The sequence below is a fragment of the Marmota flaviventris genome, chromosome 4 (assembly GCF_047511675.1).
Source record: "Marmota flaviventris isolate mMarFla1 chromosome 4, mMarFla1.hap1, whole genome shotgun sequence".
In the NCBI taxonomy this organism is placed as follows: Eukaryota; Metazoa; Chordata; class Mammalia; order Rodentia; family Sciuridae; genus Marmota; species Marmota flaviventris.
Genome location: NC_092501.1, coordinates 26,251,864 through 26,275,498, shown reverse-complemented (window position 1 = coordinate 26,275,498; position 23,635 = coordinate 26,251,864). Strand labels below are relative to the sequence as shown.

At 38.6% G+C, this 23,635-nt stretch overlaps 1 protein-coding gene across 1 annotated transcript in view; it reads right to left on the bottom strand.

Annotated features, from left to right (window-relative positions):
• Positions 1-23,635, bottom strand: part of Fbxw4 (F-box and WD repeat domain containing 4) — an 86,831-nt gene that overhangs the window by 55,795 nt on the left and 7,401 nt on the right. Inside the window, exons 2-5 of the mRNA XM_027929979.2 lie at positions 10,391-10,486; positions 6,975-7,160; positions 6,398-6,530; positions 685-779 (exon numbers count right to left, since the gene is read on the bottom strand). Of these exons, the coding sequence (XP_027785780.2) occupies positions 685-779; positions 6,398-6,530; positions 6,975-7,160; positions 10,391-10,486 (510 nt within the window). The remainder of the gene's footprint in view (positions 1-684; positions 780-6,397; positions 6,531-6,974; positions 7,161-10,390; positions 10,487-23,635) is intronic.

Genomic DNA, 23,635 nt, shown 5'->3' with positions numbered 1-23,635 from the left:
AATGAAAACAGGTTGGGGATTTAACTCAATGGTAAAGTGCTCCTGGGTTCAATCCCCAGTACTTGTGGGGTGGGGGGAAACCAGAAGTCAGGACACAAAGATCACTTGTTTAAGGGGTAGGGTAAAACCATCATAAAAAATGTTACACTTCTACATTTCCAGTTTCTGTTTCTTCACATCTATTTATCTTTGGGTGAGGGTCCAGTAGGATACAGGTCCCAAGCCTCTCCTGACAATTCAAACCTACAAGGGATAAGCCAGAGGACATTTTCCAGAAGGAATAAAGCAGAAATGTGAGTCATGACAGCAGACTAGATGCTGCTGTCACTTTCCAGGGATGCTGAGAGGCCTTTGCTTTGGAGGAATCCCAGAGGGCATCTGCTCTGGAAAGAACACCTCTGGTTACAGCTGGACTCTTAATTACATTCCAATATGGTGTTTTTTCCTTAATATTTCTGAGGTTAGGTGCTTAGGAAATTAGCTCCTGGAAGGTTATCTCAATCCCATGAATATATGAAAGGGCTTAAAAACCTCAAGTCTCTGGAGAATTAAAAAATCTTCAAGAGAGTGGCTCAAAGCAACCTAGAATGCACAGCTAGAAGATTTTCTAGCTCATCTGACCTAGTAAATAGTAAAGCAAAAGCATTATTATATGAAAAAATTACACCAAAAAATGTCCCTTACCTGAGCAATGGGCTGATAGCAATGGACCAAACTCTGTCTTCAGTCTGGATGGTGTGTAAGCACTGCCCCAGTCGGCCTGAGGCCAAAGGCCATACCTGGAAACAGGAAAGGAGATGTTCTCATTGGCATTGCCTGGGATTAAAGGAGAGATAAGGTATAGCAGGTGGGGATGACTGTACATAGGATGGTAGGGAAATGGAGAATCCTTTCTGTCCTGTACACACAGAGTTCAGGGTATCAGCAGAGGAGCCTCTCCAGCCTCTAGCTTACCTACTACCCAGACAGACTCTAACTCCCAGTTCTAACCACCCTCTTTTACTTCTGCTTAAGAACCTTCACATACCAGCCAATTTTATACCAGGGAATTAGAAGTTCCACATTCCTCAGTTGAGACTTGACTAGAAAGGGGTGGGAAGATGAGGCTTGCCCCTCTCAGCAATGCCCCCACCCAATGTTTGTGTTTTTTTTTTTCTCCTATCTCTCACCAAAAATTTACTTTGGGCAAGTAGGAGAGGAAGGAATATCAAGATGCGGTAAGGGAAGACATGAATAGTTAGAAGAGTAAAAAGAAAACTGCAGGGAAGGAGAGAATGGAAGAAGAGAGTCTTCAAAGCAGGAAGGTGGTATGTTGTTGTTTGTTCATAATGCCCAGGATCCAATGCTATTCATGTCAGCAGGGCATTTAGCACCTAGTGTCACCAAAAGTAGCAGAAAAGCTCAGCTCTCTTAAGCTTCCATATCTCCTACAGGTTAAAAATATTGCTTGAAGCACATTATCTGGTCCCTATCAGTCAGGAATGTACATTAGCAGCCACTCTGGGCTTAACTCTAATCGACACTCACAGAGCCCTCTTGGCAGCCAGTGCATTTAGAAATCTCCCCCTTCACCTCACCCTACCCAAGATGACACACACAGGAACATAAGCCTCTAACCAAACAGAAAGGAAACCTCAAATGTAGGGGCTGTCCCCAGAGGAGATCCCAAGGCAGCCAGATGGATCAATGACCTCTCAAGGTTCCCGCAGTGCTATAAGAGGAACACACCCAATGCAGGCAGGACCTTAGATGGAAGAACTTCAAGGAAACATTCCTTCAGTTTAAGGGGTAGGTGATGGAGTGGGGGTGGTTCTGCTTTAGGGTCACATGGTATCTCTTCCCTATAAAAGGAGAAAGTGTTTCTTAGAGTTTCTCTGTGTGATGGGAGTTGGGGGTGGGGTGATGTATAACTTTTCCCAACACTGGGGTAAAAAAACAAATTTAACAAGAAGATCCTAAATGAGGGGGAAGAAAAAACAAACAAACAAACAAGCAAAAAGGTAAATACCATAATCTTCCCTGGAATGCCAGAATTCCAGCTTATTCTTTGGACTCTATCAGTCCCTTGACAATAACTAGATGTACTTCTGTCTTCCTCCGTTAGACTGCTCCATCTTAGAAGATAGCTTTGACTTTTCCCTGCTATAAACAAATACCCTGGGAGGCAAGTTCTTGTTTGTGGGGGTGGGCACTAAGAACTCTAATTTACAAAAATCTCTGGGGACAGCCTAAGCCCAAATTCACTAGTGCACTCCACAGAGAAGATTGGTAGATTCCTAGATTCTGTGAACCACAGAACAAGGTTCCTAGTCTCTGGGAGTGGCTCAGGAAGCATGTTGCTAATTCCAAGTATAACTTTGGGAAAGTGACCCTCCCAGCCTGCCACAGCAGCAGAGCATCCTTCAGCAAACATGAGTATCCTGGTACCTGAAGGACAAGGAGCAGACACAGTATGCTGGTCATATCTTCACCCTCAATGGCCAGATTCAAAACAGACCCAACCTGGAAAAAACTAAGGGTGAATGGACATTTATAAAGCCCTTTAAAAAGCAGATTAGGTGCAGCAAGAATGACCAAAGTCTTTTGACTCAGGAATTCTAATGCTGAGAATCTATCCTAATAAAATAATCCTAAAACAAAGAAAAATCTAAATGGTAAAATATTCCCTTTAGTCTGTGGTTGTAGAAAAAGCATGTATAGGGCTGAGGTTGTAGCTCAGATATAGAGTGCTCATCTACCATGCGTAAGGCACCAGGTTTGATCCTCAGCACCACATAAAAGTAAAATAAAGATATTGTGCCCACCTATAACTAAAAACTAAATATTTAAAAAGAAAAAAAGGAAAAGCATGTACAGACTTTAGAATCCAACCAATCTGGGTTTGAACCCTAGTTGTTACTTATTATCTTTGATCTTAGGGATATTTCATAACATTTTAGCCTCAGTTTCTTCATATATCAAATGGAAAATTATCCCTTCTCTCAGGTTGTATTGTGGAAAAGTGAAGATAAGCATAAATCACCTCTCATAATATTTGACCAATATATCAGGCATTCAGTGAAGGTGATTCTTATTACAAGGTCCTTGGATCCAGGAAAAAAATCGGTGCAAACATTCACCCACTAGAAAAAAAGTGGTAAGTAAATGATGCTTTGTTCATGTTAAAGCCATTAAAGAAAACATGAATAATTTGTAATATTATGAAAACCCTACTGGGCACAGTGGCACACACCTATAATTCCAGTGGCACAGGAGACTGAGACAGGAGGATCATGAGTTCAAAGCCAGCTTCAGCAGTGGCAAGGCACTAAGCAACTCAGTGAGACCCTGTCTCTAGATAAAATACAAAGTAGGGTTAGGGATATGGCTTATGGTCAAGTGGCCCTTGAGTTCAATTCCTAGTACCCCCCCCCCCAAAAAAAAAGAACACCCTTATAAAATAGAGTAGATACAGGAGAGAGGGATAGTACTGGGGATTGAAATGGAGCAAATTATGCCATATGCATTTATGAATTTTTCAAAATAAGTCCAATTGGGCTGGGGTTGTGGCTCAGTGGTAGAGTTTGCCTAGCATGTGTAAGTCCCTGGGTTCAATCCTCAGCACCACAAATAAATAAATAAATAAAAGTATTGTGTCCAACTACAACAAAAAGAAAAAAAAAATAAGCCAAATTATGTATGACTATAATGTCTAATAAAAATTAGAGTAAATACAGCAGAGTATGCTGGGTATCCAAAATATATTATGAACAGAATTATAAGGGGGAAAATTTACCCTAAAGGATAAAATGAGAAAAATGAATCAATACATCATCAGAAAATAAGCAAACCTATGCTTTGAAAAATGACTAAAATCAGATTTTAAAAAACAGATCAAGTGCTCCCTCCTTCTTAAAGTTCCCCCTTCTTATCCAGTGTGTTCTCTCCTTCCTCTGAACTTTCAGGTCCTTCCTAAGAGCCTTATACTTCATAGTCTTGGCCTCTTCCCATCAGTTTCAGGGACAAGTGTACATGTTTGAGCCCAGAAGCTGCCTCTTCCTCACCTTTGAAGACCTTGGGTGCCTGGTGCACCAAGTCTCACATATAGTACGCACTCATAATGATGAATCAAACAACAGAAAAATAAGAGGAAATGGAAAGATGATCAGTACCAGCCCAGGCACCAAAAACATAGGCTACAATTTGTTGACATTTGGGACAAAACTGGCCCTACTAAAGCCCAGAGAAGCAATCCAAATTAAGTCAAAGAAAATCTGAAACTGGGAAACAGAGAAGGAAGAAGGCTCTCTGGGCAGTTCCCAGCTCAGAAATCTTGCAAAGAGAATGTTTCTGTCTCCTTAACCCCATAAAACAATTTTCTCTTTCCTAAAAGACAGTATATATTTGGGGAACTCCCCAAAAATAATCTATAGTGGTTTATAGGCAAACATCACTTATAAATTCCTATGTAGGTTTAGGTACATTAGAAGTCTGAAGAAATAGCTATAGAATTGCAGATGCCACTGAAAAGAAATGGAGAGTTAATTACAGACAAATTTGGGCTAGGAAAAGAAAGGTGGCTGAATGTAAAGACAACAAGAAAAAGGAGGAAAACCCAAGTAGCATCCAGAAAGCCAGAAAAGATGAATTGGCTGGGAGAGCATTTGGGAACCCCCCAAAGAGCCAACCACCTTTCAGGAGATAAAGAAGAATCAGAGAAGAGAGTTCTGTCAGTGACCCATAAGAAATTCTGAAAAGGAAGAGGGTGAACTGTGTTGCAATTTTAAAAGGAGAAAGTACCTATTTTAAATATTTTTTAAAAATTAAGTCACTGGGCTGGGGTTATGGCTCAGCCGTAGAGCGCTCGTCTAGTATGTGTGAGGCCCTGGGTTCGATCCTTAGCACCACATAAAAATAAATAAATAACATAAAGATACTGTGTCCAACTACAACTAAAACATAAATATTAAAAAAAAAAATCTAAGCCACTAAATAGGACTGATTTAGTACTTATATATGAAATGAACCAAATAACCCACATAAAGTTGATATTATTCTCCAACCCTCAGATTGCTTCACTTGGTCACAAAGCTCAGGTTTATACTGCCCTGGGTGTCACACCACAGAAAAAGAGATGTCATTAAAAAGGAGGAACTGGAAGAAGCCTGCAGTCAAGACAGGAAGATGCCAGAATGAGATAGAAATATCTAGGTCATATATGCCACAAAATGTTTCTATGCAAATTTACTTTTGAGCAGTATGACAAGTTAAGGCCAATATCTTTACAAAAAATGCTACAAATACAGTGACCAATCAGAAATATGAAATAAATATGAGGCAGGGGAAGAAGCAAATGACAGGAAAATCAGTTTGCCTAATTGCTTTAAAATATTTGTGTGATTTTTCCCAGGTTTCCTGTATTGGTGTGCATTCTTTCTGACTAAATCAAAATGTAAGGCAAAAAACAGCAAAGAGAGAGAACATATTAATCTCTTCTTTTTACATAAATTAGCAACACAAAGAAGTAAACAGCAGAGGGTACACAGAATCAGAAACATTATTGAGTAAAAACTGCAACTTCCCTCTCTGTATGACTTAGTGGCCCATTTGCTGACACCAGCAAACATTTTGCTCCTGTTAGCACTCTGGAGCCTCTAGATACTATAAAATAGATAAGCAAGATACTCCTGGGCCTCCTGTACCACCAACTTAATTATCAGCAAAGTTCCTACAGCAGCCTCAAAGAACCAGGCCTGTTTCCTGGCTAGGACTGCTGGATGTAGGCATGGAGAACTTTTCTGTCTCATGAGTATGAGCCTATTTGACCTAGATATGGATGAGATGGGTTCATAAAGCAAAGGTCACACTGTTTATCAGCCTCATTCTTTTATGCATTGGTGGATGGCTGGGGACCAGGCATTTCGACAATGACACAACAAACAACACTCTTTTCTCTCATCATCTCCACTGCTTACTGACCACATCACTCTCCAGAAAAGCAGTAAAAACATATTTTAATTATCATCCTGATTGCTTATAAACAAGGTGGTGAAAAATTAATCTCCCTAAATAGAGAGAAGCAAAAGAAGGGAGATTTTAAAATAAAATATTGGGGTTAGAACTCAACCCATAAACTTGAGGAAACTCAGCTCAAAGAGGAAAAGCTGGCCAGGCCCTCTGTTTTTGAGTTCACGCCACATTTCAAGTGAGTGGCAAGCTTCCCAGCCACTGTCCACTCCTTTCCTAGTCCAGCTGGCAAGGACACAGCCTGGCATGGCAAACTGTGCACCAGAGAAACATAAGTGAGTTCTTTATTGTGTTGTTTCTCCCCTGCCCCCATCCAGTACTCTCAGCCAATCCCACCACACTCCCTATAGACAGGAGGGAATAACAGTACATAAAGGGGAGACCACCTCACCTTGGCCGTCCTGTCCCTGGAGCCACTCACAATGATGCCCCCCTTGCAGTCCACACAATTCACCTCCTGTTCATGAGCTGAGTACTTGACAGTGAAGGTGCTGTGAATCTTATGGACACCAATCTTCCCATCTCTAGGACAGAAATAAGGAGAACATCCCCAAGAGTCAATTATTCTCTCCATAGGAAGAGAATAAATCTACAAAAACAGCCCAAGTCTCCAGTGACTCCAAACTTGCTAAGTGTTAAGCAATTTGGTCCAAAAGATGCTGAGCTTCTAGGTACCTTTACATCTTCAGCACTCTTAGGGCTGAACAGAACTAGGACTAAAATAAATTTCACCCTGGCAAGTATCAAAACCAGCTTCACTCTGCATTAAAGGCTCTTCCTGTTTTCCTTCTCCAGCTAACCCTATTAACTGCTTTTGGTAAAACTCTGCTTTAAATGGAAAAAAACCACCAGCCCTTCTAGTACTCCTTCTCGTCCCTTTGGAGTTGTGGTGGGGAAGTCAGAAACAGACACAAGTCCCTCAAAGAACACTACAGAAGAGGGTGGAAGGAGAAACTTGCAGCACTTACCCTCCTGCACTGATAATATGTGAGTTGGCCAGCACAAAGTGACAAACATCCTCATCATGCCCAGCGAAGACTCCCAAGGGCCGACGATTCAAGCTGGCACCATCTGGGCGGAACTTGTAGGCCAGGATGAAATTAGCTTGGGATATGTACAGAGAATCATCCTCTAGCTGCATCCAGGGCATCTGACTACAGAGATGGAAGAGAACATTTACAACTCACCAAGATACATCAAGAAAACCTGACTTCCCAATTTTTTAGAGACCAATCCCCAATCTACCAAGGACAGCTTGCAAAGCTAACAGTTCACACCTTAATCCCCATATCAAAACTGCCAGCCCTTGGCTACCCATAGAAAATCAGAGTGAGCTTTGTGGTGACCTAATATTTGGACCTTGTTTTTTTTTTTTTTTTTTCTTCTTTGTAGCACTGAGGATCAAACCTAGGGCCTACACATGTTAGGCAAACACTCTACCAACCCTTTTTGGACTTTCTAAAAGAGTCAAAATTGCAAGACCAACTAAATCTCTCTTTTAATTAGAGAATGCTTAATATCTGAATAACTGGCTACCTTGGTTTTTCATGAGTAAGTAGAGCTTATAAGATTAAAAGGTTAGGACTGGAGTTGTGGCTTAGGGTAGAGTGCTTGCCTAGCATGTGTGAGGCTCTGGGTTCGATCCTCAGCACCACAAATAAATTAAAAAATAAATAAACAAAGGCACATCAACAACTAAAAAATATTAAAAAAAAAAAAAAGATTAAAAGGTTAAGGAGTAGGTAGAGTCAAAAGCTCTTCCAGACAAGTCAAGTAACTTTCATCCTGCATCCTTACTGATGTGTAAGTGCTAAAGGTTCCAAGACTAAAGGTTCCAAGGCTCCAAGACTTCCACATATACCCCTTTCCTAATAGGTGAGATAGGGTGTCATGAAGAAAGGAGAAGAATGAGCCCCAAGAAGCCCCAGTGAAAGCAATTTTATAAGCGAAAGGAATAAAGCCATTCAGGAAAGGATGCTAATGTATTGATACATGTTTGATCCTCCGAGGATATCTATATTGCTAAATTGAAGGATAAATGTGGTGATAGAGAAACAGCTACAGAGGTCTGCTACAGTTCAGGGGCCATAAAGAAAGTCAGTTTTCATAGCATCTGATGAAAGAAATCCACAAATAGCTAGAGTTCCTTTCCAATCTGTAGGAGGAAGAAAGGTTAGAAGCCACAGGCCAGTCTCATGGCACAGAGTGAGCCTTAAGAAAAAAGAAGACTCTGCCAGATACTAGGTTTTCTGGTGGAAACTAAAGCCTTTGCCAAGGTAGATATACCACCTGTCCTATCCTACCTTGAGGTCCTAGAGCTACCAGGTCCCAAGAAAAGCACAGGGACATCTGAGTCAACCCCATGTACAGACATCATCTCCCACTGCCAAGCCGGTCTGAGCAAACTGGGCTGTTTCTTCCCCAGGTTCCTTAAAACAAGCGTCATGGGAATGTGGAAAAGTTCTGCAAATTGACTTGACGGGCCATTAAATGCAGCTTGGACTTTGTAGTAACTTAGTTTCTGCTCATGAGGGATTTTACAAGGGTGTGCATATATTACATGGAACATGTGTAGACTGTGTATAAATGCTTGCATTCTCATTCATTATGCACATTCCTCTTCAATATCCTTCATATGAGTGTGTGGCCCACTCAAGTAGGCAGCAAACAGAGGGGGCTGGAATTCATGCGCTTTAGAGCCATCTGGTAAACAGCATTTGCCTAGGACAAGAAACCAGGTTCATGCCAGGTGAACAGTGGAGAATCCCAGGGCAGCCTGGTAACTATCCTATGTGTTTATTTGCCAAACTACTGGAATCTAGCCCAAAAAGACAATGTCAGGGACAAAACATTGATAGAGAAATAAACTCTACTCTCTGAGGTTTCTTTTTATTGTTGTTTTATTTTGTTTTTCAGTACTGGAAACAGAACCCAGGGGTGCTCTACCACTGAGCTATATCCCCAGCCTTTTTTTTTGAGACAGGGTCTCACTAAATTGCTAAGGTTTACCTTGAAATTGAGATCCTCCTGCAGCCGACTCCAGAACTGCTGGTAATACAGGCATGTGCTACCATGCCCAGCATATTCTTTGGTATTAAGTATGGTTGGAGTAGGGAGAGTCAAAAGACACAAGTGGGAAGCAAAGGATAAGTCCTTCATCTCCCATAGCTTCTTGACCATCACCACTAACATATAAGTCACAGCAACTGATACCAGTGAAACCAGTGGATACCAAGCAAAGGAGAAGGTCATCAGATACCAAAGCCTACCTGCATCTATCAGCACAGGGAAAGGTCAGTCCAGAATGAGGACTGATGCCATTTCCTACCCGTTGCCACCAACCAACAAGAAGCACTTTTTTGGCAGGCAATCAAATAATAACTATAAAATAATTTATGCTGACAGAGCATAAAATTTGTGACATTAACAGTGGCACAGCCACCATCTAAATTTTCGGGCACCTTTTCTAAGTTCTACCTCCTGTAACATATACATCCAATCATTTAGATACTATTTTTGCCTCTTAATAATAAAGAGGAGTTGGATCTAGGGATGTAGCTCTGTGGCAGAGCACTTGCCTGGGATACACAAGGCCCAGGGTTTGATTCCTACACTTAAAATTAAATTAAATTAAAAAGTGCAGGAGAATGTTAAAGGAAGCCAAGAGTGAAGAAGTAACTCCCTAAAACGAAAGATTTAAAGAAAATAATTGTAAAACAAGATAGACTGGAGCACTGACTTCATTTATACCTTTTTTTTAATATTTATTTTTTAGTTGGACACAATACCTTTGTCTTATTTATTTATTTACTTATTTATTTATTTGGTGCTGAGGATCGAACTCAGGGCCTCGCATGTGCTAGGCGAGTGCTCTACTGCTGAGCCACAACCCCGGCCCCTTCATTTATGCCTTTTGATGAAGTAAATTTAATAGAGGTCCCCTCTGCATGGTAGAATTAGAGGTAATTTTTATTTTATTTTTTATATTTTTTAAATTATTTTTCAAACCTCTACAATAAACATTTATTTTTTATAAAATATGGCATTTGTAAACAAAGTACATTTTTTATAATCCTTTTTTAAATGTGAAAATAAGTTGTCCCTCTGCTGCACCCTTTGTGGTATTTAAAGTATCACCAGTGCCATCGCACCCAAGATAGTCCCCATGACATTTTAGTTTTCATTATGATCTTTGGTCCCAGGAAGATTTTTTTTTTTTAATATTTCTTTAGCCATTGATGGTCCTTTATGTTATTCATTTATTTATATGCGGTGCTGAGAATTGAACCCAGTGCTTCACACATGCTAGCCAAGTGCTCTACCTCTGAGTCACAACCCCAGCCCCTGGTCCCAGGAAGATTTTAAAGAGTGAAAAGCTACTTGCCTGCACCTCCACTTGAGCAGAATCCCCTCTCGGCAGCGCCCCAGCCTCCAGTTCTGGGACACCTTCACCCGTTCCTTCACTGGGACATTGCTCATCCTATGTCCAAACAAAACAGAGAATCCAGTCACTGCAAATCATTGCCAAGAAGAGAAAATTCTATGGGCTTACTGAATCAAGACTTGGGAACATCCGGAATATAACAAAATGTAAGTAGAGGGATTAGGAGTCCAGGAAAGCATAACTCTCCTTTCTCCATACTTGGATAACAAAGAAAGCCAAGAAGAAAAGCCTACCCTTTAAACTACTAAAAACAACTATCGTGATACCAAAGCAATCTAATAGAGAATAGATGATAAATAATGTTGGAATTCCTCAGTACCCATACTGGGGGGGGAAAAAAAAAGGACCATGATTCCTACCTCACACCAAACAGGAAAAACAAAATAGATCATAAATATAAATCTAAAACTATGAAGCTATCACATGAGCAAGTTTTCTTAGGACACATAAAGCAATAACAAAAGAAAAATCTAATACATTAGACTTTATCAAAATTGAAAACTAGTGCTCACCAAAACAAATACACAAACTACAATCTGCGAGAAAAGATTCATAAAAATGTTTATCTGAAAAAGGACTTGTATTCAGATGGAGAAATCCTCTTTGTTTATGTTTATATATATTTTAAAAGACCAATAAGGGTGTTTCCTAGATTGGTGGTAGATGGTACAACCATTTTGGGAAAAGATCTGGCAGTTCATTATAAATCTAAATATATGAACTAGTAATTATCCAGAAGAAATAAAAACATATGTCCAAAAGAAGACTTACAGATGTTCACAGGAATTTTGGTCATATTAGCCAAAAGCTGTAAATAGCCCAGGAATTCACCAACAGGAGAATAGATAAATACACTGTGGTATGTTCACATAATGGAATACTTCTCAGCAACAAAAAAGGAAAGAAGTACAAATGTATATAGTAATACAAATGAGTAACAAAATATATTATGATGATGAAAGAAACCTCAGAGTTCATATTTAATGATTTCATTTATGTGAATTTAACAAAAGGGTTATCTAACCAATGATGAAAATAATCAGAACATTGATTATCACCAGGGTAGCAAAAGGGACTAACTGGGAAGGAACATGTGGAAACTTTTCCATATCTTGAAGGGGTTTGGGTTATACAGGTGTGTATGCATTCATCAAAACTGCATCACCAGGAGCAGTGGTACATGCCTGTAATCCCAGCGGCTCAGGAGGCTGAGGCAGGAGGATTGAGACTTCAGAGCCAGCCTCAACCACAAGGAGGTGCTGAGCAGCTCAGTAAGACCCTGTAACTAAAATACAAAATAGGGCAGGGGATGCAGCTCTGTGGTTGAGTGCCCCTGAGTTTAATCCCCAGTACCAAAAAAAAAAAAAAAAAAAAAAAAAAAAAAAAAACCCTGCATCAAATGAACTACTTAAAATTTGAGCATTTGTTTTACTCAACTATAACTTCACTATGTATGAATTTTTCTTTAAAAAAATACCCATAAACTGGGCTGGGGTTGCAGGTCAGAGGCAGATCACCCACCTAGCATGTGGGAGCACTGGGTTGGATCCTCAGCACCACATAAAAATAAAATAAAGGTATTATGTCCACTACAACTAAAAAATAAATATTAAAAAAAATCTAATATGCTCTAGTAAATTATATGTATGCATCCTAAGTGTTTAGGGGTAAAGTGTACTGGTATCTGCAACTTACTTTTTAAATGCATGATTAAGCAAATATAGCAAATAATTATAGAATCTAAGTGGTAAGTATATGATGTCATTGTACAATTCAATTTTTTTCTGTTTAAAATTTTTCATTCAAAAAATATTGGAGAGGAAATATAGTTTGGTTTTGTTTGTTTTTGGATGAGGAAGGAAACAGCAGAAGAGATAAGGGCACACACCAGCAACAGGAATGGCATTGTTGGGGTGGGTAGATGGAAAAAAATACTCAAAGCCTCTTTGAGAATACACCTTTAGATAGAATTTTGAAATCATGGGCAATTTGAAAATCCCATTTCAGGACACCACATCTCTCCTGTCTCCTTGGCTTGCTCCACTGGACAATGCAAGGTACACTGATTGAGACACATAGTAATAACTGCCATGTCTGCCTCAAAATTCAGTGGCCAAGGAGAGAGAGACACATTTCTCCAAACCTCTATTTATATATTCATATTTATCATGCTATACTAAAAGCCAGCAAGGAAGTCTTGCTTTCAAGATTCTAATGGATGTACATTAGAAAGGATGGTTTTGGCAGGCAGAAAGATACTAACCATTTCTAGATAAACCATACTCTGCCTTCTTTCATTTATTTGTATAGACTAATTATTTTGGTTAATAATGAACACACAGGATTTAAAAAAAATGCACATAGTATGAAAGGTCAACAATGAAAAGGCAAGTCACTCTCTAACAAATGGCCAAGATTCTCCCTCCTTTCTAGAGGCAACTACACACTGCAGGTGCATATATATTGGAGTGCATGTATTCCTACATCTATCCCATTTTAATTTAAAAACAACAACAACAGTAGTCCACTATCCTACTCATGGCTTTCTTCACTTAACAATATATGGTGGGAGTCATTCCACAGCAATACATTTAGATCTATCTCATTTTAACAGTTGCACAGAATTCCATTGTGTGATTCAATTATAATTTATTTCCTCAGCCACCTACTTATTGATATTTAAATCAATTCTAGACTTCTGCCAATACAAACTATGTGGCAAAAAATACCTTTGTATCTCTATTTGCATGTAGAGAAAAATATTAGAAATGGCATTGAATAGGTCAGAGGAAACTCTACATTTTTAATCTGGTAGATGCTGACAAATTGTTATCCAAAACAAGACGAACCAACTTTCACTTTCAATAGCATATTAACTTGTTTAAAATTATACAAATTCCCCATATATCCTTCATTCAGCTTCCCCTAATGCTAACGTATTTTTTTAGTTGTACATAAACATAATAACTTTATTTCATTTATTTATTTTTATGTGGTGCTGAGGATGGAATTCAGTGCCTCACACGTTCTAGGCAAGTGTTCTACCATTGAACTATAACTCCAGCCCTAATATTAACATCTTATATAACTATTTACACATTTGTAAAAATTAAAAAATTAGCACTAGTACATTACTGAAGCATTTAATAAAATTTGGATTTTATTTAGAGTTCATCAATTTCTTCACCAATGTCTTTTTCTGTTCCAGGATCCAATCTAGGATTCCACATTATATTTAGTCACCATGTTTCCTTAGTCTCTTCTGGCCTAAAACAGTTTCCAGTCTTTTCTTATTTTTCATGATATTCACACTTTTTATCTAATTCCTTTTTTTTTTTTTTTTTTTTTGCGGGAGGTACTGAGGATTGAACTCAGGGGTACTCAACCACTGAGCCACATCCTCAGCCGCATTTTGTATTTTATTTAGAGACAGGGTCTCACTGAGTTGCTTACTGCCTCGCTATTGCTGAGGTTGGCTTTGAACTCACGATCCTCCTGCCTCAGCCTCCCAAACCACTGAGATTACAGGTGTGTGCCACCATGGTCAGTATCTTTGTAATTCTAATAAGTAAAAAAATACTTATTTTCCTCCCTGTTTAAACATGTATTTTTTAATTATGAAAAAGACTGAATATCTGGTCATATGTTTAAAAACCATAGTAGGGGGCTGGGGATCTAGTTCAGTGGTACAGCACTTGCCTAGCATGTGTGAGACCCTGGGTTGAATCCCTAGTACTGCAAACAAAAATAAAACAAAATTTTAAAAGCCACTAGTATTTATTCTGAGAAATACTTGTTCACATTCTTTGTCTCAACTTTAGATTTATGGTTGTTATTTTTGCTAGTTTATAAAGACTTCTGTATATTTGATTGTAAAGTTTTTTCTAATTTATATTTTTTTCACTTATAGTATTATATCTATTCAGACATTTAACTTTATCTTTTTTTTTTTGGGGGGGGGGGCGGGTTCCAGGGATTGAATCCAGGGGAATTTAGGCACTGAGCCACAACCCCAGAACTTTTTACTTTTTTTTTTTTAATATTGTTTTAGTTGTAGATGAACACAATACCTTTATTTATTTTTTTATGTGGTTCTGAGGATTGAACCTAATGCTTCACATATATTAGGCAAATGCTCTACCACTGAGCCCCAACCCCAGCCTCTTTTTACTTTTTGAGACAGAGTCTCCTAAGTTACTTAGGGCCTCACTATGTTGCTGAGGCTGTCCTTGAACTTGTAATCCTCCTGCCTCAGCCTCCCAAGTCACTGGAATTACAGGAGCACATCACCACACTAGGATCAGTGAGTGTTTATTGATAGAGCAATTATGCTTCCTTTATTACTAGTTCTGTTCAATTATAAGACATTTAGAAATAGGCAATAAGCAAACCGTCTTTGATTTTCAAAAGAGAAAGCCACAAATGGCCTAAACTGATATGAATTTAATATATAAAAAAGCAAAATTTCAAACAAAAGAAATCATTACTGGGGCCAGGGTTGTGGCTCAGTGGTAGAGCATTGCCTAGCATGCGTGATGCACTGAGTTTGATCCCTGGCACCACATACAAAAAATAAAATAAAATGAATGTATTGTGTCCATCTACAACTACAAAAAAAAATTTTTTTTAAAAGAAATCATTACTTAATTATTGTTGTTCAGTCTTTTTCCCTTTCTCCCTTATTAGAAGGGAGAAAGGGAAAAAGAATATACATGTCTAAAAAGAACACTGGAATGATATATTCTAAAATAAAAATAGTTAACTGTGGATAGCCAACCTTAGATGGTTTATTTTCTTCTTTGTGCTTTTCCATATTTCCCAATTTTTCTACAATGTAATATTAAAAAGAAAAATATTCCTTAAAATAATAGGGGTGGGGGCTGGGGTTTTAGCTCAGTGGTAGTAGTGCTTGCCTAGCACGTGAGGCACTAGGTTCCATCCTCAGCAAGCACCATATAAAAATAAATAAAATAAAGGTATTGTGTCCATCTACAATTAAAAATATAAATAATAATAATAATAGGGGTGTAGCTCAGTAGTAGAACAAGCTTAGCATGTGAGACATCTGGGTTCAATCCCCAACAACAAAAAAATAACAACAATAAATACTACTGATAAAACTGGACATTTATGGCCAAGTGTGGAATCCTCCCAGTCGCTCAGGAGGATTCCAAATTTGAGGTTAGCCTGAGCAACTTAGCATGACCCTGTCTCAAAACAGAATAAAAAGGGCTAGAGATGTAGTCCAGTAGTAGAGCACTCTTGGGTTCAAGGGTTCAATCCTAGTACCACAAAAATAAATAAATAAACAAATAGTGGGCATTTATCAATAAAACAACAACAACAAAAATCTGATTTAGATTGCCATCTCATACTACAATAAATTCAATAAATTCAAAACAATAAAAGTCAATTTAAAAGAGTTTAACTAGACAAAAATGAAATATATATAATCTCCAAAAAAGCAGAGACCGTTTCCTGTTTATACAACTAATAGAAATCTATCAATTATAAAGCACTCAAGTTTGATTCTATTAAATTTTAAATACTGCACGGGGGTGGGGGGGACTATGAAAACAAAAGCAACAGAGTAAGGGAAAAACCTTTAGGGAACTGATAAAAATATATCAAGAAAACATCCTACCTCCAGTACCAGTCATCCATGTTCAGCAGAGGTTTTAGAATAGTCACATGGTGTTCACATAACAAAATGTTGGGGGAAACATCCCATAACACTAGTTTATAGACATGTACCTTAAAACAATTATTAATGTACAGTCTCACATCAAATAAGTGGAAAGACTCAACTAACTTTTGGTGCTATAAAAGGTTTAGGTTTACAAATCACTGGTAGTATTTTAACTGGTACCATCTTTGAAAAAGGAGTTCTAAGATAAAAGTCATTAAATGATAACTTCTGATCTAGTATTCTTTGAGCACTAGTTCAGAGAAATAATTCAAAAGAAAAAAATACATTTTTGCAAAGATATTTATAGCTGCAGTAATATATTAGACCTTAAATCTGGAAAGAGCCCAAAAGCCTGTCTGTGGAGAGCAGCATTCTAATGCAATGGAATATACTGCTACTACAAATGACAATATGAAAAATGCAAAACATTTTGGAAACAACTACTGTGTAGCAACTAATGGCCATTTTAAAACTAAGTCAAATTTGTAAAGGTAGAAGTGAGGAGACACTATACAAAATTATGTCTCCATAAATAACAAGGTCAGAAGATGTAAACAAATGGTGCTTTAGGACAATAATTGTTGTCAGTTATATCGATTAAGTAAAGTTATACATAAAGCACAGAAAGCAGGCTCAAGAAACCGGAATCTGTATCCCACTGTGTGTTATACACCTCCAGGTAACTAATTTCTCTAATTGTCCATTTCTTTGCCTATGAAATGAAGATAATGTTTCACACAATTGTGGTGTTTTAAAGATGACATCTAAAACAGAGTAAAGGTATGAACTACTTCAAAGGGGGTTAATTATTTTTACATAAATAAAAATAAATTTAGAGTTAATATCCACTAATGGTATCATCACAAAAGTTGAGCTAATAATCATTTTTTCCTCCAATTAACTTAGTTGTAACTTTCAGAAATTGTTCCTTTTATATCAAACATTTTGTCTTTTAGGTTGAATGGTTAGAACTAGGCATACACATGTTAAGACAAATCTTTCACTGAATTCTCCCAGTGGATGAATGTAGTCCCTGATTTCACTTTACTAGAGAGCAATCTTCACTGCCAGATTGAGAGAGAACCTAGGACAGAAAAAGAGAATTGACAGGATGGACCAAAAGAACTGACCTCTTACTGAAAAAGAATAGACTGCTCTGCCAACTCTTATCTGCAAATCTCTCTGGGATGTAAAAAGAAAGGTTGTTGACAGTTGCTCCTCTTCTCTTGAGTTAGGTCTAAATGAACGGGTGAAGATGATGAAACTAAAAATTGCATATTCTGGATCATAGCAGGAAGATGGCAAGGGAGAAAGAATTCACATATTTCTTGAATTCGGATAAGGACAACATTTCTCTTATCTCCCTGGTCACTTAACTGCCATTTGGTGACACTTGATCACTTGAAGGCTTGATCACAGCAGCAAGAAACTTTCAAAGTTGAACTTTAGAAGCTGCTACCAAACAGCAGGTGCAGGCATCCTCTCCCAAGGCGAATGCTATAATCAAATACTTCGCTTTAGTCCCTCAAATCAAATTTTGACTTAAGAAAAAATCAATCCATTTGGCTTTGACTTGAGAAAGAATTATTCCACTTGACTTTTAACTTGGTTAAAGCATTTAACAAATCAACTTTCTCATTCTTTGTCCAGTTGTCTTTGATGGTTAGTTTCCCTAGCCATTAATCAAGTTCCATTTATATTTCTAATGGCTTTAGCACCTGAAAAATCAGGAGGAATTAAAAAAAGAAAGTCTGCTTTCTCTGAAAACAGTATCTCTCACCCTGCAGGGACCTGCCATTGTCCAAAGAGAGAACAAAGCAGCAAAAGAAAGTCCCTGAGTGGATGACAGCAGGTGTCCCTTGGAATTCTGTAAGGTCCCTTGACCCCACCCTTGATATGGCCCCTGGCTAGCCATTTCCCCCATACCATTACTGATGTAAAGTGAGGGTGCTCCCTTCAAAAAAAAAAACGATTAGTGCCCTGTAAATAAATTTGCCTGTGGCTGTTAATGCACAGAGGAATCTCTAACCTGGTGGTGGGCCTGGCTGAAGTTACATTTTCTCAGCCCTATTCTCTTGCCTCAGGCTCCTTTTTTCACTACGCCTCTTCCTTTTCTGCTTTCCAGCATGTAGTCACCATTTGACTGCATTCCTAGTTTGACTGCATTCCTAGGTGCCTGGCCTATTTTAAACAATAATAATACAACATACATCCACAATAAGTTATCTGGCCCCTTAAAATCTTGGCAAGTGAGTCCATAAGAACAGAAATCAATCCCCTCTCCTCACTCACACCCCAAAACCAAAAGCAAATAAATAAACTTAGTCTGAAGAATGGTGGCTAGGGGGCTGGGGATGTGGCTCAAGCGGTAGCGCGCTCGCCTTGCATGCGTGCAGCCCGGGTTCGATCCTCAGCACCACATACAAACAAAGATGTTGTGTCTGCCGAAAAACTAAGAAATAAATATTAAAATTCTCTCTCTCACTCTCTCTCTCTCTTTATAAAAAAAAAAAAAAGAATGGTGGCTAGGAGAAGCAGGAAGAAACTTGGATATATCAGAGAGGTCTTAAATCTAGTAATCTCTAAGATCAGAAAACTCCTGGAACACAGATCAGTTGCCTTCCCTGCTCCATCTTTTTAAATTTTTATTTATTTATTTTTATTTATTTTTGGTACCAGGAATGATTGAACCCAGGGGCACTCAACCATTGAGCCATATCCCCAGCACCTCCCCACTTTTTTTGAGACAAGTTCTTGCTAAGTTGCTCAGGACCTTGTTAAATTGCTGAGGCTGGCTTTGAACTTGCAATCCTCCAGCCTCAGCCTCCTTAGCCATTGGGATTTCAGGCACACTTGGCTCCCTGCTTCATCTTGAAGCTTGATTCTCCTTGATGCCACCCATGCTGCCTAATAGTATGACTGGCATGACTGTCCTAAGCCTAACTGCCTGCCAACTTGGAACTCAGGGAAGGAAGGTACAAGTGTAGAACAAGACCATGTCAAGGGGCAATGGTCTAAGCAAAATGATGCTTGGGGGCTTGAGATTTTAACAGTTTTTGTTTTTGTTTTTAATTTCCTATCTCTCCAGAAATCAGATTTCTCCCCCATATTGCCTGTACCCACCAGTTCTACCAATATTGAGAATTTGGCTTTAGTGTACAAGTATTTAAGCAGCCCAAGATGAGAAACTTGTGACTCTTCATTTAAATTTGTATTAGATTAAATCTCCCAACAGACTCAGAAATCTGTTGTAATTAAGTCTAATTAAATTTCAAAAAAAAAAAATCAATGAAAAATAATTAATAGTGTTAAATTGCTAGCCATTCTGCTAAGGAACAGGAAATAGCCCTAATATCCAGGGTAAAGTGAGACTGTAGAAAACATGTATGGGACAGGAACATGCACAGAAGGACATGAAGCTGATTGGGCCAACCCACATCTCCTTTGAAAGGCCCCCAAATGCCAACCCTCTTTTTTTTTTTTTAAGAGAGAGAGAGAGAGAAAGAAAGAGAGAGAATTTTAATATTTGTTTTTTAGTTTTCGGCGGACATAACATCTTTGTTTGTATGTGGTGCTGAGGATCGAACCCGGACCGCACGCATGCCAGACGAGCGCGCTACCACTTGAGCCACATCCCCAGCCCAACCCTCTTTATCCACCAACCTTATGTTCCATGTATCACACCATACAACTGGACTCCAGCCAAGCCTCTTCTCTATATTCTCCTGTATCCACACCTTCACTTACATGGCCAGCACCAGCCTACTTCCATCCCTGACAGTGCTTGCTGTCCTCCTTTGGGAACTAGTCAAATTCACCAATTCTTCAAGATCAAACTAAAGCCTCTACTTCTGTGACTCCTCTAAACATTCCTCTCCATGTCATCTAAACTCTTAGACAGAAATCACCAGAAAACTGGGCATTGCTAGCTTTTCACAGCTATACATCTTTTTTATCCAATTTAGACAGAAACTCCATAGGATAAAATCTTACACAACTTACTACTTCTAAAAGTGGCTTTTAATAAGCATTCTGTGGATGAGTGGTAAACTCTCTGTGCCATCAGATTTTAAATAATTTATAAAATTGAATTTTTTTTCATTCAGTGATACATACTATTAGCGGAATTTCTGACAGACACTAAGATACAATGTGACCCATGATACAATTTGCTTCAAATAAGGGGAAGATAGCATGTTCAGAGGAACATGTATGAACTTTGCCCCAAATATATAAGAGAATAAGGTCAGGACAATAAACAGTTCTATTCAATAGCAACACACTAGAGGGAGAACAAGTAAACTGTGTAAATAATCATGTACAAAATTTTAAATTTTCTAAAACTTGCTTTTTTTAAAAAGGACTTTCATCTTTAATCTTTTAATGCATTATCCAAAATTCTAACATCACTAGAAGAAAGACCATATAAGTAGAGAAAGGGGACCAAGAGGGAGGGAATGGGGAAGTACTGAAGAATGAAATCTACAAAATTATGAATATAACACAATGAGCCCCACTTATGTATATAATTATAGTGCACTAATTAAAAAGATAATAATCATCCAGGCACAGTGGTACATGCCTGTAATCCCAGTGACAACTCAGGAGGCTGAGGGCAGGAGGATCACAAGTTCAAGTGGAGCTTCAGCAACTTAGTGAGGCCTTCAGCAACTTAGCAAGACACTGTTCCAAAATACAAAATAAATAAAAAGGGGTCTGGGGTTGTGGCTCAGCGGTAGAGCTCTCGCCTAGCACGTGTGAGGCGCTGGGTTTGATCCTTAGCACTACATAAAAATAAATAAACAAAATAAAGATTTTGTGTCTAACTACACCTTTAAAAAAATCAAATAAATAAATAAATAAATAAATAGGACTAAGGATGTAGCTCAGTGGTAAAGTGCCCTTGGGTTCAATCCCCAGTACTACTACTATTACTACTACTACTACTACTACTAATAATAATAATAATAGGAGATTGGTAGAGTAGAATAAGTAGATTAAGGGAAGGGAAAAGGGAGAGAAAGGGAAGGTACTGGCAAATGAGATTGATCAAATTATGTACATGTACAAATATGGCATAATGAATCCCATAATAAATCACACCACTATGTACAATTATAATGCACCAAAAAATAAAATTCCAACATCATACAAGTTTGTCTTAGACATAAAAAGTGAGAACCATGGCTCTAGCAGATAAATATTTGATAAATATTACTTAGGAACTGCTTAAGTGAGAGTTCTCAAAAGAATGGATTTTGCCAGGCACAATGGCACATGCCTGTAATCCCAGTGGCTCAGGAGGCTGAGGCAGGAGGATCTCGAGTTCAAAGCCAGCCTCATCAAAAAGTGAGGCGGTAAGCAACTCAGTGAGATCCTGGCACTAAACAAAATACAAAATAGGGCTGGGGATGTGGCTCAGTGGCCAAGTGCACCTGAATGTTCAATCCCCGGTAACCCACACACACATAACAAAAAAAAGGATCTCCCTTTGGCAAGTCATATTTCCAACAATACCGGTAGCTCTAAAGGCTCTCCCTAAAAAGGTATACTGTAATACACCACATCTTCAAGAATTAAACTAAGGAGCCAAGTATGGTGGCACTTGCCTGTAATCCTAGCAACTGGGGGACTGAGGCTGGAGGACTGCAAGTTCGAGGTCAGCCTATAACTTAGTGAGATCTTGTTTCAAAATTAAATTAGCTAATTAATTAAAAAGGAGGGATATTTAGCTCAGTGGCAGAGAGACCCTAGGTTTAATCCCAAGTACTGTCCAAAACAAACAAAAAAATAATAATTCAACCAAAGCCTCCAAATTTTTATGCTAGAGAGGCTCACGGAAAGAATCTAAGCACATAAAGTCTCTTAGTAAGGGATCCTCATGTCAAACAGTTTCAGAAGCACTGGGCATAATCCTGGTCCTTTATATGTATGAGTTTAAGATTTGGAGTTGTGCCATGTTCACATTCTTTTCCTCCTGTTTTTGACCAGGAACTATAATTTGCAAGCACTTGACCAGTACATATGTTCTGCCAGATGTTAAGTGATAGTAAACAAGGGAAAATTTATGATCAAAACATCATGAACTGGGCACAGGCTTGCAATCCCAGGGGCTCAGGAGGCTAAGGCAGGAGGATCACAAATTCAAAGCCAACCTCAGCAAAAGCAAAGTGCTAAACAACTCAGTGAGACCCTGTCTCTAAATAAAATACAAAATAGGGCTGGGGATGTGGCTCGGTGGTTGAGTGCCTTTGAGTTCAATCCCCAGTAAAACCCCCCCACCAAAAAAAAAAAAAAAATAGTAACAACATCTTGGACTATGCTGGCTGAAACAAAATGAAGCAGATCCCTCTACCATGGGACTTCTTTGTGCCTTTAATTTACCAATGGGCAAATTACCAATGGGTAAATTTACCAATGGGTACTATGATCCCCAGAAGAGGGGGTGTGGTGCAACATTTTCCACATTCATTTGGTTACAGAATTAATTTTTTAAGAATCCCACAATAGAGCTGGGGTTGTGGCTCAGTGGTAGAGAGCTCGCCTAGCATGTGTGAGGCCTTGGGTTAGATCCTCAGCCCCACATAAAAATAAATAAATAAAATAAAGGTATTGTGTCCAACTACAACTAAAAATAAAATAATAATAAAAAGAATTCCACAATATAACTCTCAGAAAGGCTGATCTAGCACTTTCTGAAAATAAACAATAGCAAGAAAGATGCCACTATTTATTTTTTTCTGTGAACAGGCCCCCCTCTGAATCATGAATTCAGATGTAGACTTTGTTCTCTTACCTTTAAAATAACTTTTCCCTGGACTCCCCATCTGAAATGTGAGGAATAATTACATTGCTCCACTTCCTAGGGATTTTTTTTATTGTTTTTAATCTTGAAACTGTGTGCCATATTAATCACCAAAACAGGTTCTGACCCCAAGTGGCCAAACTTCAAAATCCTACTGTCTTCCCAGCCTGGATAAAGGGATGGAGAGAACATGAACCAGATGCCACCCAGCCAGTTTTCACATCTCCAGTTTCTAGGCTACTATGATAAAGTCAAACTGCAGCCAAGATGAGAGATGAGTAAGAGCTTCTCCCAGCAATGCACTTCTGGAGGGAGCCCCCTCCGAATACACATCACCCACGTATGAATCTTGATTCTTCTTTACAATGTGGACTTTCTAAAGAAAATTTCGAAGAAACGGAAGGTCAAGGTTGGAACTACAGAGAAGATGAAAAAGTACTCAAAGACTACTTCCCTTTCTCTAAAGAGAGGAACTCATTACAGTTAGTGAGCAAGGGAAATATCATTTCTTTCAGTGAAAACAGCTTTCCAGGAAAAGTATCTCAACATATATACTATAAAACAATTTAATTTCCCTGTCCCATCACCTGCCACCCCATCCCCATCCCCCCAAAAAACCCACAGATTGTGGATTTCCTCTCATTCTTGGCAGAGTTACCAGAAGAAATATAATACCCCCTTCGGACTGCTC